At 36.7% G+C, this 15,598-nt stretch overlaps 3 protein-coding genes across 3 annotated transcripts; 2 read left to right on the top strand and 1 right to left on the bottom strand.

Annotated features, from left to right (window-relative positions):
- Window positions 1-941: 941 nt before the first annotated feature.
- On the top strand, window positions 942-1,902 carry LOC137716853 (abscisic acid receptor PYL2-like). Its single transcript, XM_068456217.2, has one exon. The coding sequence runs from the start codon at window positions 1,057-1,059 to the stop codon at window positions 1,660-1,662; it is 606 nt and encodes a 201-aa protein (XP_068312318.2). The 5' UTR covers window positions 942-1,056; the 3' UTR covers window positions 1,663-1,902.
- Window positions 1,903-6,261: 4,359 nt separating this feature from the next.
- On the top strand, window positions 6,262-10,299 carry LOC137716842 (homeobox protein ATH1-like). The gene is made up of 5 exons (XM_088698155.1): window positions 6,262-7,502; window positions 7,844-9,091; window positions 9,277-9,623; window positions 9,739-9,799; window positions 9,884-10,299. The coding sequence occupies exons 2-5, from the start codon at window positions 7,961-7,963 to the stop codon at window positions 10,046-10,048; spliced, it is 1,704 nt and encodes a 567-aa protein (XP_088554281.1). The 5' UTR covers window positions 6,262-7,502; window positions 7,844-7,960; the 3' UTR covers window positions 10,049-10,299.
- Window positions 10,300-11,414: 1,115 nt separating this feature from the next.
- On the bottom strand, window positions 11,415-15,342 carry LOC137717923 (protein NDL2). Its single transcript, XM_068457428.2, has 11 exons — window positions 15,030-15,342; window positions 14,145-14,244; window positions 13,584-13,681; window positions 13,355-13,443; window positions 13,093-13,153; window positions 12,913-12,999; window positions 12,749-12,826; window positions 12,602-12,658; window positions 12,428-12,483; window positions 12,046-12,181; window positions 11,415-11,943 (listed from the first exon to the last, which is right to left on the bottom strand). Exons 1-11 carry the CDS (start codon window positions 15,087-15,089, stop codon window positions 11,725-11,727), a joined length of 1,041 nt encoding a protein of 346 aa, XP_068313529.2. The 5' UTR covers window positions 15,090-15,342; the 3' UTR covers window positions 11,415-11,724.
- Between the last annotated feature and the right edge of the window lie 256 nt (window positions 15,343-15,598).

Genomic DNA, 15,598 nt, shown 5'->3' with positions numbered 1-15,598 from the left:
TTAAAGTCAACCCCAAACCAATAAATCTCTTTTGCTTTGCTAGTGTCTTGAGAAAAATGTCTTTCACACTCAGTCTTACTCTTGCTTTGAAAATAAAATTTTTCAACGATACAAACCCGTAACCTTTGAGTCGCAAAGAAACAACCTTTTTATTGTGCCAATTCTTGTGAATGAATACCAATCTATTATGATCATCACCTATTGCACGACTTACCCCAAATTCCTCACTCCAATACTATAAAATATCATTATATACAAAAATAAAATAACTTATAAACTCTTATAACACCATTAAGAAATAAAACACCATTAAATTAAAAGTAAATAATTTGATAACGTACGCCAGAATTTATATTAAAAAAATGAGATTTGATTTTGGAAACTGGGGTATTAATAAACAATATATATGAAGTGCTCAACTTGGAATTATGAAAAGATTAATAATCACTCTCCCAACTTGTATGTATTCTAATATTATTCTAACCACTATAAAGTATTATTCATATTTCATATATAAACAACACCATGTTATTTACATATTCATTTTTACAATTCACGTATTCTTATTAGTTATGATGTCAATTTATTCGATCGACGATAAAAAATTAAAATAAGTATCTAAAAAATAAAAATAGATTTGTGGATATCGCTACGCTACCCTATAAACAATCCTTTCACAACATCACCACCTCATGTTCATCTACTTGCAACCTTTTTATATCATCAGATTTTGGGCATTGCGGTTGTCCCATTCCAATAAAATTAATCCAACCAGGCATGACCTTTCCCAATGTGGTTATGGGAGGGTCCACACCCATAATTCTCTTCATTTGGAATTAAACACCTTAATTAAAAAATATAGTAGAATAAAATATGTGTATCGAGGGCATATCCGTCCTAAAAGAAAAATACCTTCAAGCATAAATGCGCCCCCATCTCGTGTTCATATGATGGTTCACTAGCCCTAGAACCACCAGATCTCATTCATTGTCTTCTTCTCCTTCTGCGCTCTAATTAATTTTGTGTTGATTTTTCACACGTGTGAGCACAGAAAACATGGATGCTAGCTCCGCTCCCCCATATGGTCTAACCCTAGCTGAGTTTTCGGAGCTGGAGAGCCTCATCGACACGTACCACAAATTCGAGCCGTCGCCGAACACATGCACGTCGCTAATAACGCAGAAAATCGAAGCTCCGGCGCAGCAGGTTTGGCCATTGGTCCGGAGCTTCGACAGCCCTCAAAGATACAAGCACTTCATCAAGAGCTGCAACATGAAAGGCGACGGCGGAGTTGGGAGCATAAGGGAGGTGACGGTGGTTTCGGGGCTCCCGGCGTCGACGAGCACCGAGAGGCTGGAGATTTTGGACGACGAGAAGCACATAATAAGCTTTAGGGTTGTGGGAGGGGAGCACAGGCTTAATAACTATAGGTCGGTTACTTCGGTCAATGAGTTCGTTAACTGCAAAGGCGAGGAGGGGGATAATCAGGTTTACTCCATTGTTTTGGAGTCGTATGTGGTGGACATACCGGAAGGGAACACCGAGGAGGATACAAAGATGTTTGTGGACACTGTGATCAAGTTGAACTTGCAAAAGCTTGGGGTGGCTACTATGGCGGCGAATCTGCATGGCAATACTGTAGGAGGACATGATCAATCATAAATTGCTTCTCTTTTTTCTAATTTTTTTTTTTTTTTTTTTTTGTTTTTGTCAAATTTTAGTGGTTAGCATTGTTGTTAATTTTGATTCAAGTTGACTATTGTTCCCATTTCTTATTCTTATTTACTTTGTCAATAATGTACATTGGGACATTGGGATATATTCGAGATATATTGTAATGGGGGATATTATTTTTTAAATGCTATCCTCTCTTCAATAAAATAACAAGAGCAAAGCACTATGGTTGGTTGTTTTTTTTTTTTTTTTTTTTTAATTTATTATTAAATAATTAAAAAGACAGGGGGGACTTCAAATCCGAAAGTTCGGAACCGAATGAATGAAAATCTAACACTTCTACTAGGATATTGGAACTCGGGACGCATGGTTGGTATGTTTCAACATATTATAAGCTTTTCGTTATTATCTTATTGAAATCCACCGGCCTCCTCTAGACTTGAACCATAAGATCTTGAAACATGTCTTCAATTAAATAAATAGTTGATAATTATATGTCCTACATTGAGAAATTAAAGTTTTGTATGGAAGTTTGGATGCTCTAATTCTTATGGCATCAGACCAAGTTATTCGGCTGGTTTGAGATTGAATCAATGGTGTGTTTACCAATGGGGGTTGAAATAAATGACAGGAACCGCTCCCCATTTGAAAGGATTCCAATGTTTACTCGGCATTTTGGGAATGAAAACATAGTGGAGTTCGCTTAAAAATAAGAACTCAACTCCATAATTTGGAGGAATTGGATTGCTGAGATAGAGGTGGTAATCCCACTTTGGATGAAAGCCTCCATCTGGAATCCTACTTTTCTAACCAAAATACCCTTAAAAGGCTTCAGCACCCAACCCCTCCATCTGCACATGCACCCTACCGAAGTAAAGTTCGAAGCTGTCATCAGAAGCTCAACCGTGCTTGCACCGTTGCACGACTCCGAGGTTATGACAAACCATCCAAATCGGGGTGACCCGCGAAACCTGGCTCACGTGAATTCCTACATTTGACAATTCATTCCCCTGAAATCTAACCTGCACCGACGAAGGAGTGGGTAACTGGAACGAGTAGTGGGAAAAAAAGCAAAGAAATGAGGAGAGCAATGATCTTTGTGTCCAATTTTATGGAATGATCTTACCGACGAAAAATTTTTAGTTGTAACGGGAACACAGATGGTACACCATGTGTTTTTATGTAAGTGGTGAAAAATTTTAATTTTTAAGTTATTAACCTTTTAATACACATAACCCACAATTTCTATAAGAACACGTGATGTACCACCTCGTGTAACGATCACACTGAAAAATCTCTCCTTACCGACGAAGGAGTAGCTAGCTAGGTAATGGAGGGAGAGGAGCAAGGAAAAAAGGTAAAAAAAAACAAGTGTATAAAATATTTGATTTGGGATAAGAGCATATTAATAATCATACTGGTTTATATTTTAATTGAATTAGTAAACAGTTTTATAGAATCAATACTTATTCTATTCCAATCCCAAAACATTTTAATAAACAACTTTTATGAAAATCTGAATTTTGATTCTCCTCAATTCAACTCCTCTTCAATCCAATTTATTCAATTTTGATTATATATGATTATGTAAACCTGCCACAAGTTTAAAAAGGACTTAAAATTTTATGACAGTAAAAAACATTTATAACAGCGTTTGATAAAATAAAAAAAAATTAAAAGTGTTTTTTATTATCTTAGAAACGTTTTTTTTTTTTTTTTTTTTTTTAAAGAAATCACCTTTCAAATGGCTTTTTTTATGAAACACTTCTAAAGCTATTTCGTGAAATACTTGACCTTTAATAAAAAGTCTTAGTGTTTCTAATAAAAACACTTATAAGTGTTTTTGCTACAAAAATAATTTCAAACGAATTCCAAAGTCACTTTCATGTCATCTAATATATGTTCAACTTTATGTATCGATCGAGATGATGGTAAGGAGTGGACACATATTTTCTAAGTAGCTTCCATGCATATTAAAGAAGCGGCTGAGATCTTAAATCCGGCGAAAAAATTGATATATATCTGCCATTAAGCTGTGCACCAATAAAGAAAATGAGACCAAGAGAGACAGAGAGAGGGCGATTGAGATTTTTAGAGGGCAGAAATTAGGTGCATAATTTGGTCCAGTGCTTTTTTCTTGTGGCGTAAATGTCAACCCTGAATTCAACGGCAATCGGCCATGAAAAAGGAAGAAGAAAAAAAATTAGGGTGAGACTTGTGAGCAAACCTTGAGGAACATGTGATGCTTCATAACTTTAGTTAATCGGCAAAATTTTGGCTACTTATTCTTCGTTATATAGTCTATTGAGTTCATTTTACATTTATCCAAATGAATAATTCACTATTAGTTGAGTGTATGGTGTGGTAGTAACCTAGATAGGTTAAATAAAGAAATTTAGAAAACAAATGGCTCGTTTGGGATTGCTTCTCAAAGCAGAAGTAGAGCCAGAATTTTAATGAAAAATAGATTCAATATTCGTTTTTTCACTCTTAGATGTTTGGATTCAAGTCACTTGTTTAAACAAATTTAGATTCAATACTCGTTTTTTCACTCTTAGATGTTTCGATTCAAGACTAATCTATTAGTTCACAAACATATAATAGCTCATATTGTAACACGTAATTTATTTATAACATATAAATACTAGTAATAACACGTAACGGTTTGAGTCGCCTTCGTGCTCCTAATTTTCTCCAAATATTCAATCATCACGATTTGTAGGTCACTATTCATTTGGACTCTTCAATATTTGTATGCATGACTTTACATTCGGCTTTAGGTCCATATATAGTACCTCAAACTTGTCTTGAACCTAGCCCAATTCATGTCTTCCATTTCCTCTGCACTGGTATTCTCACTGTCACAGTTGTGGAGTTCATATGAAGAGTCCATATGAAAACACGTTTATTTCTTTTTCTTTTTGCCTTTTTGGGTTTGTTGATAGCTAGCTTTCCAGATAGCAGTATATGTATATAAGACCATCTCTAATGGTGGGTTAAAACCTAAACTTTCCCTTCCGTCCCCCCAAATCCACTCCAACCCATGACTTAAAATAAACTTAAAACCTAAAATCCAAATGGGGGTCAAATTCCGGCCCAATTTTAGGCCACAAAGCAAAATGGAACCCACCAACTGAGACTGAAACCAGGGCTGTGAAGCCCACCTCCCAAATCCTACACATCTACGTGCTGCACGCGCTAGGCTTTGCTGAAATATGGACAAGCCCACGTGGGGGTGTTCCCCCGATTGTCAAACCATCAAGTAGCCCAACGGCTACTTTTTATCACCCAACAACTACGTTTAAATGGGCCGTTGGTTAATCTAACGGTCCAGGTTCAAATTATTATTTTTTTAGTTTTATATTTATATATTTATTGAATTCAACGGCTTAAATCGAATATAATCAAATCTAACGGTAAAAAAAAATATCTAACGGTCGAACTTTAAATCCAACGGCTAAAATAATTAAAAAAAAAAATTAACTTAAAATTCAACCAAAAACACTATAAATACCTATAAAGAGAGGTTAACTTAGGATCCGGACTCCAAGTAAAGAGAGGTTAACCAATTTTTTTTTATTATTAGTTTGAGATGTTACTATAAAAAAGGAAAACTAAAGAAAAATGTTTGAAAACTTTGAGTTTTAACGATAAGGACAAAATAAATGGTAAATTAAATAGTATAAAAATTGACTTTTTAATGTAAAAATGTAATTTTTCGTTAAAATTCCCTTATAATAATGCATCCATATCATACAAGTTCTTATCAACAAAATCATCTCGTGATAATGAAAACATTCTATGTAAGTTACTTTCTCGTAGCCAAAAAAAAAACATTGGTTTTTTTTAGTTGAAAAGTGTTACTCACACAATTATTTTTACTTTTTACACACGCTTATTAATTTTTTACTGTTAATATTTTTCATTTCATTCAATTCAACAGATCAAAATTACCAAAAATATGTGATAAAGTAAAAATAGATACAGAGATATCCCCATCCTTTCTAATTTTCCAGTGGTTGATTACTTGAGTGTATCTAATTTGTATCCGCCAAATCATGTACAGGCACATGACCAGCAAAATCTCAGAGCAGGTTGCATGTACTGTCACATCACCCGGACCCCCCGGTCTCTATATTTTTTCAAATATTTTTTAAAGGAAAAGGAAATTACTTAATTATTTATCAGTATTAAATTCATGATCCAAGAATTTAAAACAAGATCACTTCAAGCACAAAACCCACTGTTTCATCATTGTGGGATCTTTCCCCTCCAGTTTCTGCAGATTCTCATCATCATTTGCTAGATTTTAAAAGACCCTACTTAGATAATAATAATTAGTCTATATATAAATTATTAATTAGGCCACAGGGTTAAATAATTTAGATTTGGACATCCATGCAAAAAAAAAAAAAAAAAAAAGAAGGCGTGATTTGCAGTTGCTCTCATAAATTCATCATCAAGATTTTCTGATCAGAGATTTTGGGGTCTTGCTTGCATCAGCACTGTCTGTTAATTTTTTTTTCTTCTTTTTATTCATCTCTTCTGCTTGTGTACAAAAGTACACAGGTAGCTAGCTGCTGCCACAGTGCATTGGCTCTCTCTCAATCTCCTCTCTCTCTCTCCCCCCCTAATCAGCATTGTCACCTTTCAGATTGCTTTTAAAGCCATTAGTTGTTGGATTCTGGGGAGAAAGTAAGAGAGCTCTTTGCCATTTTACTCTTGGTTTTCAATCAATCAGGGTTTTGGGGGTCAAAAACAGATAAAAAGCAAAGGGCTTTTTACTCTTTTTTCCACCCATCTCTCTCTCTGTGAAAAAACGGGGGGGGGGGGGGGGTGAGGGGACCTGCCAAGAACAGTGGGTTGATCAGAGAGAATCCAGATATTTTGATTGTGATGATTGCAGAGAAGCAGCAGATAATGAGAGGTGGTGAGGAGGACAAAAGAGATCAGAATGTGAGAAAGCAAAGACATGCATGGGCCCTCTCCAAACTCTGCAGAGCAAATGAGCGCCTCTCTCTCTCGCGCTCTCTCTCTCTATAGCTTAATTAAATTAATGGGTCCATTTCATAATTTCATGCATTCAACTCCACGTCTGTGACAAAAGCACTTAAATTCTGTGACAAAAGCTTTTTTCATTTGTGAGTTTTAGTTTTCTTTGGCTTTTTTCACTCTCTCTCCCTCTCATTGTTTCTTTTATAGGGTTCTCTGAGATGGGTGTCCTTTATTTTTCAGACCCATTTCTGTTTCTTCCTTTAAATCTTGTGGCTTCAAGCTAGAGAGAGAGAGAGAGAGAGAGAGATGAACTCTGAAACTTTGATGGGTCCTCCTGATTCCTGAAACTATTTCAGTCTCTTGGGTTTTGGTTTTTAGCTTGAAAGAATGTGAAAAAAATCCCACTTTTCTGTTCATTCAAAACAAAAGACTTCAACTTTTTGCGTTGCTTTTATATTTCTTGTGATTGGAGAAAGGTGGGAGGGAAGGAGAATGCGTGAGGCCTCATTAGCTTTCTCTCCTTGCTCTTTTTTGTTAAAGAAGGGGCAAAGTTACTTGCTCACCACTGCATATTCTGCCATCCTTTTTCTTTTGCTCCTTTTAGGCTTTAAGGACAAAGCAAAAGAATCATATCTTTTGTGAGCTTTCTGGTTTTATTATTCTTGCTACGATAATTATACATACATTCTGAGTCAATCAACATTCCCATCTTTCTTTTCATTAGAAGTTTTGGGGGTCTGATATGGGAAAAGTCCCATGAATCTGCTTGAAGGTTTTTCATAAATTTGATTTGCTTCAGAGAAGGTTTCTTGGGGAAGAATCTGCGTTCTCAGGTTTGTCACATTCATGGTTTGATACTGATTGCAATATTTAGCTTATAAACTGTTATATGTTTTTCCTTAATTATGCAGTTAGTTTTGTACTTTTCCTTGTGACAAGCACATAATTTGCTACTGATTGCAGTATTAAGTTCACAGTTTTGTTAAATTTTTCACTGAGTTTATACATTTAATCTTTGACATGGCCAAGTTGGCTAGAGTAATGTGCTTCCGCCTCTCTGGCAAAGTTACTAATCGCCTTCTTCGTAGTTTAGATTAGTTTATGAAAAGAAACTATATTGGGTTATAAATCTGAAATGTAGGTGCAAATTAACTTGAGTTTTAAATTTTTCCAGGCAAAGATTGATTGAAATTGATTAGCTCATGATTGGAAGAGAGTTGCCTGATAGAATATTCATCTCCCTGATTTTTTAGTAATGCCAAATGAAATGTGAAGTTTGTTGCCCTGTGATATGATGGATAATGAGATGTTTAATGGTCCGGCGGATGGCCGAAGTTCTCTTGTCATGGATGGGGTTGTACCACACACAACAATGAACTCACTTATTCAGTCCTATTCATTTGATCTCGATCATCAAAACCGTATGATGGCGTTGATTCCAGGGCTTTCGACCTTTCATGGAGAACCTGTCGTGGATTCTGATTCTGATCTTACCGCTGCAAACGGCGTCAGTGTGGCTGAAACGAGTCCATTTCTTACTTCTCAAAGAAGGAACAATGTGGGAGACTCTTCATTCGTAAGTTCAAGTTTCACAGATAATACGGTGTTCCAAGCAACACCTCAATCTTCTGCTTCACTTGCTGCACTTTTTGCTGCAAGGAATAGTAGTCTGCAAGAAAATCTCAACAATTTAGCAATTTCCGCAATGCCGATTAATTCTTCAGAAGCTTATGTTTCGAATGACTGCTCTAACAACTCGAATTCTCCGTTCGCGACCTCTGTGAATTGTGGATATGATGAAATGCTTGGTAGCATAAATAGACAATGGGAGATCAACAAATACGCAGCTCTTTCGGAACTTGGTGAAAGATCTTCAGCAAGAACAGGACTTCAACCTTGTTCATCCGTTGGAAATGTGGATCCAAATGGATGGTTATCATCAGATGGTGCAAGTGTGATGACGTATAATTCTTACAGTTCCGCAAAATTTAGTAACGAGCTTGCTCTAACTCTTGCCATGTCCAGGCCTTTGGATATCGGAAACCAATATCCCGATGTTGGTTCTTCAGGGATTGCTCAGCCTTGTCTGAATCAAACAAGGTTTGCCTCACTCGAGCGAAATTCTAGCAACAGTGAGAAGCCTTCCCCAAGTTACAGTTCTTGCAAACCACCTCAGTTATCTCAAGTAATATGTGGATCAAGATATCTCCATGTGGTTCAGGAAATACTTTCTGATATCGCAAATTATTCGCTAGAAAATCTAGACCAGTCGAGTTTTTCATCTGTCAGGCTCGTGTCTGAGAGAGGGATGTCAGTGATGGATGATGGTTTAGATGGTAGATTTGAGGTACCAATGGAGCCTGCAGTGCGAAAACAGGAAATCAAAGCAAAGAAAACCAAATTGCTGGCCCTTTTACAGACGGTATGTAGTTGTATTGTGCTCTTAATTAGTCTAAATTATCTGATTTGGTAATGAATTAAATTTTCTATATCCAAAAGGTGTAGACAATCCACATTTTCTTGTTCCGAAGCATTTCTTTACAAATGTGTTGGACTTAGAAATTGTATTTGGGCACTAACAGATCGGTATTATTCCTTCTGATGCAGCTTGATGACTGCTACAACCAATGTGCCGATGAGATTCATACAGTTGTATCAGCATTTCATGCTGCAACCGAGACAGATCCTCATATACACGCTCGTTTTGCGCTTCAAACTGTCTCTTTGCTGTATAAAAGTCTGAGGGAGCGGATTAGCACGCATTTCCTTTCAATAAGTGAAAATTCAAGCCCTGCATCCCCCAGTGAGAGTGAAAGGTCTTTCGAAATCCAAAAGCAGTTGGCTCTTCAGCATCTGAAGAAGAAAGAACATCAAATATGGAGACCTCAGAGAGGCTTGCCTGAAAGATCCGTCTCAGTGTTACGCGCCTGGATGTTTCAGAACTTCCTTCATCCGTGAGCTTTCTCACGAACGTCTTAAGAGTTTTGTTTACTATAATGCCCGTCTTCGCATATGTGCTCAAACAATCTCTTATCAATAACATGTCTTATCAATTTAATCGATTTTCAGGTACCCTAAAGATTCGGAGAAGCATGTTCTTGCAGTAAAAAGTGGATTGACAAGAAACCAGGTACGTGATCACTGATAATATTGGGCATTTGAATCCACAGCTTCTAAGAACTCATTATTTTTTCTATGTATTTGGCTATACTAGGTATCCAATTGGTTCATAAATGCTCGTGTCCGGCTATGGAAACCGATGATAGATGAAATGTACTCGGAGATGAACCGAAGAAAGACTCGTCAGAACGAAAACCTCGAGAGAAACCACAAAAGCCACCACATTAGGATTAACACTCACAAATTTGGTGTCAATTGAAGGTTTTTGGAAGGTACATAGCAAATGGAAGGAATGGGCATTTCTGGATCATTTTGTAGGGAAACAATGCAAATATTGCAAGTGTATATTCCTCTATGCATGCTAAAAGTCTTAAGGAGTAGTTTCTTGTAAGCAAAAGCACAATTGAAGTTCTGATAACCGATGCCTAATCTTGGTTCTAAATAATTTATTTCCCTTAACCCAAATATTAACCTTAATTACCTTTTTAATGGAAAAATTATTTATGAATACTCATTTTCTTCTTCTGCATGTCATTGTTTATTTCTGTTCATTGATCTTGCTTCGATTTGGGTCAGAAATATATTATTTCTCTTCTTAAACCCATCAAAAATTTCTTTGCTCAACACAGTGAAGGCATTCTTCGTTGAAGAAGTCTGGCAAGGAGACAAGTAATCATTTGGTTCCAATTGATTGCGAGTCTCAAAGCTGTTCGGCATCTGCCTCTGCCCATGATGCCTTCCAAAATGCCCTCCCAGTTTCGCTTCCTCGCCGAAAATCGTTAAATAAGACGGTGCTCTAAATTACTCTAATCTACAAGAAAATTCAAAGTCGAGTACTATAAAGTAAGCACGCTGTCTTGATTGACTGGCTTAACGTGGGGATGTGGGGGTGTGGGCACAATTCCTTGGTTGGGATTTGGGACACCGACAATACCATCCATATTTCCTACTCGTTTAGGCTCCAACTCTGTTGTGTACCTCTACGTCTACGGAATGATTTAGCTTTACCACTCTATTTTCTGATTAGCATAGTTATGTTGTTAAACTATGAATTTGAGTCGCATGTTGAAGCAATAATTAATATGACCAATAATATAAATTTACAGGTTGACGACATAACGACAAGAGAGAACAAGTGGCATGTAAAAGAAATGAACCAATAGTTTACAGGCATGCACTACCAAACCATTTATATCATGCAGGCCATGACAGACTCCATCAAGTCCCTCCCTTTTACCGCAGAGTGATTAATTGAGTCATATTTGTGCCAACGACGTTCGATGGCTACTTGGGCTGACGCATTATCCACCACCAAAAGTTGAATAGTGTGCCACATCAATGAAACCTAAAAGAAACCGGCCTTCACGTAACTTTTCGGTTTTGTAGTACAACTAAAGATCAGCAAGTTTTGAGTGCGACAGGCTCCCGCTTTAATCAACATATCATAACTACGAGAAGAACAAAAAATAAAACTAAAAGAAGAAAATTGATGAATCAACAACTAAAGATCAGCAAGTTTTATGTGCAACCGGCACCCGATAGAATCAACTTATAAGAACAAAAACTAAACCAAAAGAAGAAAATCGATCAATCAACAGAAAAACCATATCGAGAACACGAGGAAAGATACAAGTTCATCATCGATTTTATAACATTATTGAGATTTATGTTTTTGTTTGTCACCAAATGTTTATTTCAACGATATACAGACAACTAGACCTCCCCCTTCCTCAACTAACATTTGTGTTTACAAATGAAAGAATCATATCTGCTTCCCCTGTGATTTTATCCCCTGTATCTTTCTCTTTCTTTCTCTATATCTACAGAACCGCTAATAATCCCCTTACCATTTTTCAACCCCCAAAAATCTAAATGAAAAAACTCAGATAGCTTACAGAAAAGAAACGCGTTTCGCAAACCCTTTTTCAACTTCTTTCAGGAATGAGGAATCCGAGTTTTTATCGGTTTCAACTTCAAGCCCATGCTTTCTGGTGAAAGAAGCTCAGGCGCGATGCAGGAAGGACTCAAGGGGCTTCTTGGGCTGACACTAGACTGAGAAGGCCTGTATAAACCATATCCCATGAGGAAGTACTCTAGCGGTATCAACATCGCATGTGGCTGCTCCTCTGTCACCATTGACCCACATGCCTGAACCTGCAGGTCACCAACACGTCCAACAATGAGCTGACTTTAAATTCATGGACAGATACAACTAAAACTTGATATGAACGTACAAATTAGATCCGGGTTGCATACCTCAACCAAGGCACTATATCTTCTATCTAGCTTTGAGGTCATGTACAGAGCTTCTGAGTGAAACGGAGAGCTGTCCCCAACAAATATTAGCGTACGGCATTGTAGCTTTCTCAATCTTTCAGAAATGTCAGGCCTCCTGTGAGACAAAAAAACAGAATTACTCCCATGCCACCTAATGCATCAAACTCCGAATATGAAGTGCTTATAATTAAGCATCCTGAATGCATTTTGTGAGGTTCACACTACAGAATGCCACACTGATTGCAAATATCACATTGATAATTTGTCTGCTGTGGACAACCCCTACCCAAGAGGGTGATTTGCCTAATGGGATTGATCATAAAATAAAAATATAAAGAAAAATCTCCGGAAAGGAATTTACCCATTCATTGCTTCAAGAAACCGCCAAACATTCGAACTATGCCTTTCGTCTAGCGACTGTAAGAGCATACACACATTCGACATGTGATCAGCACTTAACCACCATCATTGTTGGTTTTAAACAGACAATGAACATAACATAATAAGAGAAGGTAATAAAGGCTAGAACACTAACTCTTCTGCATGCCTGAACTATATCTGACTCTGGTACTTGAACACCACCACGAACTTCCTGAAGCCAGGATTTAAAACTTAAACAATCAAACCAGAAATAGATGCCGGGACACAAATATATGTGAGTTCAACTAGAACAGTGGCAGACCTTGCTGAAGTACCGGTTAAGCAATATCTCCTTAACCACCCCGCACATGCCATAAAAGTAAAGTAAATTCGACATCACCTGAAAATGACATGAAAAGTCATGTGAGAACCAGATTTTTCTTAAACCCAATATAGTTAAAGGTCCAGAAAGGGGAGAAAGAAAACCTTATTATACAACCATTCTGTCCAAGTGGCTGCTTTGCATATAGGAGAAACAAGTATCAAACCCATGACACGTGGTCTATATTTCATCTGTTGCCAAGAGTTATAGAAAAATCAGATGATCTATTAAGGACTTATTGAAAAATAAGGAACACATATAAGCACTAATCAGCACTATCTTACAGCAAATTGGGTGAGAATGAAAGCTCCAGCTGTAACCCCCATACACATCACTGCACCGAGTCTACGGAGAGAGAAAGAGAGGTCAGGGTAACTCCCTTCATTTTTCAATCCATCGAAGGATCATGATTTATTTGTGTGTTTAGTAAATGGGAATGAGAGACTAAACCAGAAGCATTCTAATGAACAGCCAACTAATTCAGATCACTTGAAATCAAGCTCCTGATTCACATAAAATAGAGCATAAAATGAAAATTTCATTTACCCGAAAAAGTCGAGAACCTCAGCAATCTGATCTACTAAATCATCAACAGAATACAAAGGATCATCAAGGCTGATTGCAGAAGCTCCCAACTGAAAAAGTTCTTGAAGAAAGCACGAGATCAGATACGATGTGAATAATAGCACTCAATACAAGAGAAAATCTGACCAGTATTAAAGTCAGGAAAATCAAGTGGAAGCCATACATGTAGTCAAGTTATTGAATTACAAACCTCATGCCCAGGAGGACTGATATGATATATGCAAAAGTTGTGGAGCAGCAAGGAACAAGCTTCTGGACAAAGGAATAATCCTTGAAAGCAGGACATATCTGGTAAATCAGATAATAAGACAAATGTTAAGTTGGACCTTCAAAGTAATGCCACGAAAAGGAACGATGACGTTGAAATGTTTGGTTGAGATAATCCATGATGCTCAAGATTTTAAATACTTGTACTAAGTGGTAAAAAATTTAGACAGAATTTCTCCAATTTAGGCAAAAATAAAAAAGCAAAGCCTGGTTAGGAAACTGCATTCATAACAAATAAATTTCAGAGATAGAAATTGATCAAACATATTTTCTTACCACACATGATATTTCAGGGTTATGAACAATTTGATTCTACTAAAACAATTGGAATTGAAAATAATGGGTAAGATCAATGAACTAAACTACCGGGCAATAAAGTTCAATTTCGTGAGTAGCACACGTCCACGTATACAAGACAAAGACAAACCAAAAGTACAACCAATCAAAACAACAATTACCGGTAGCTAAGCTATGTTTTACTTACGATTTAAGGCTAAATCAGGATACGTGACAAGAGCTGGCTTGTCCGGATCTCCCAACACAGCGACGGACACATAACCAAGACAGGTTCTTACAAGATGCTCCTGCCGAGATATTCCATAACCAGATACAATTTAGACAACATTTCAGGAAAGTAAATTGAGCAAAACAAATATGAAGTTCTAAAAACAGAATAGTGACATTCTTATGACTGCGAATCAGCATTCAGGAGTTAGACGGCGCACGTTAAAAAGTAATTTACTCCAAGGAGATGAGATCATGAGAATACCAAGCATACCAAAGTATATTACCATCAAGAAGAAAAGTAGAGTGTTCATGTGCAGTTAGCACCCTTAACAACAACGTAGAAAATTGACCACTTTTGCTCATATGGGCACATTACCAATCATCAAAATAAAGAAATTTGAATCTTTTAATCTTTAACTCCAAGAATATCAGCATTCCAGTTACTAGCCAACCAAATAGAATATATTTCCCGCAGAAAAATTAAACTACTAACTATTTTCTAGATAATTGACTTATATACTCAGCTTCCAAATGAGAAAAAATGCATTTGCTTTTCAACAGAAACAAAATTTTAACAAAAACCCAAAAATAAATAGACAATCAGAATTAATTAGCCTGCAATTAAGAAAAAGTAATGTTGCAGTAATCATTCCAGATGAACAAGTAAATAATAGTCAATTCCTCTCAACAACACGCATTTTTCGTAATCAAAGAGTTGGGCATTTCGGAAATAGGAGAATCAAACGCAATACGTTTTGCATTATGCAAATTTCAACATTTTCTCGGCAGCCAAACAGAACAAAGTGTTTAATAAAAGCAAAATACAATACAAAATTTCAGGAATGTGGGTTGTTTTGTTTACCTTTCCGCCAAGAGAAACCCCCTCCATATCCACCGACACTGAATCACTTGAATCCCCCATTTTCCCTCTCTCCTCTCTTCTCTCTCTCTCTCTCTCTCTCTATCTCTCTCTAAAGTCCTCAAATGGCTGAGGCATTGGGTTTGGTTTCCATGGTTTATATATAAATATGAAAATACAAATCTTTCTCCTCTCTCTCTCTGCTAATGTCTCTGTCTCTCCTTTAAACGTTGACTCACTGTGAACTCGAACGAGTCGCGAACCGAGTCACCGACGCTAAATCCCCCGAGATGTCTCACTTGCTGTTCGTACGTATGAACGGGGGTTTGATTTAACCAGAGTTAAGACCGAGAGGCCGACAGTTTTTGCAATTTTACTAAATTGCCCTTGCTTTCCTTATTTATTTATTTATTTTCTTTAAAAGATCCAAACCCTAACAATTTTTTTTTTTTTTTTGAAAACAGATTATATTTATTTTTGGGTTTTTTTTACCGGTGAATTAGTTATGTATTTGAAGTTGTTTTTCTTTTTCGGATTTGGAGTTGTTTTTTTTTTTTTTTTTTTTTTGAGAC

Source organism: Pyrus communis, chromosome 8, assembly GCF_041283825.1.
Source record: "Pyrus communis isolate YQ-2024b chromosome 8, ASM4128382v1, whole genome shotgun sequence".
Classification (NCBI taxonomy): Eukaryota; Viridiplantae; Streptophyta; class Magnoliopsida; order Rosales; family Rosaceae; genus Pyrus; species Pyrus communis.
Note: the sequence above shows the minus strand (reverse complement) of the source record. Positions and strands in the feature narration are given on the sequence as shown.

Coding starts and splice junctions, on each gene's coding strand:
- LOC137716842 (XM_088698155.1), top strand. CDS start 7,961: ATGATGGATAATGAGATGTTTAATGGTCCGGCGGATGGCCGAAGTTCT. Junction 9,092..9,276: donor TGCTGGCCCTTTTACAGACG/GTATGTAGTTGT, acceptor CTTCTGATGCAG/CTTGATGACTGCTACAACCA. Junction 9,624..9,738: donor TTTCAGAACTTCCTTCATCC/GTGAGCTTTCTC, acceptor ATCGATTTTCAG/GTACCCTAAAGATTCGGAGA.
- LOC137717923 (XM_068457428.2), bottom strand. CDS start 15,089: ATGGGGGATTCAAGTGATTCAGTGTCGGTGGATATGGAGGGGGTTTCT. Junction 14,245..15,029: donor GGGTTTCTCTTGGCGGAAAG/GTAAACAAAACA, acceptor ATATCTCGGCAG/GAGCATCTTGTAAGAACCTG. Junction 13,000..13,092: donor TCATTCTCACCCAATTTGCT/GTAAGATAGTGC, acceptor TCTTGGCAACAG/ATGAAATATAGACCACGTGT.
- LOC137716853 (XM_068456217.2), top strand. CDS start 1,057: ATGGATGCTAGCTCCGCTCCCCCATATGGTCTAACCCTAGCTGAGTTT.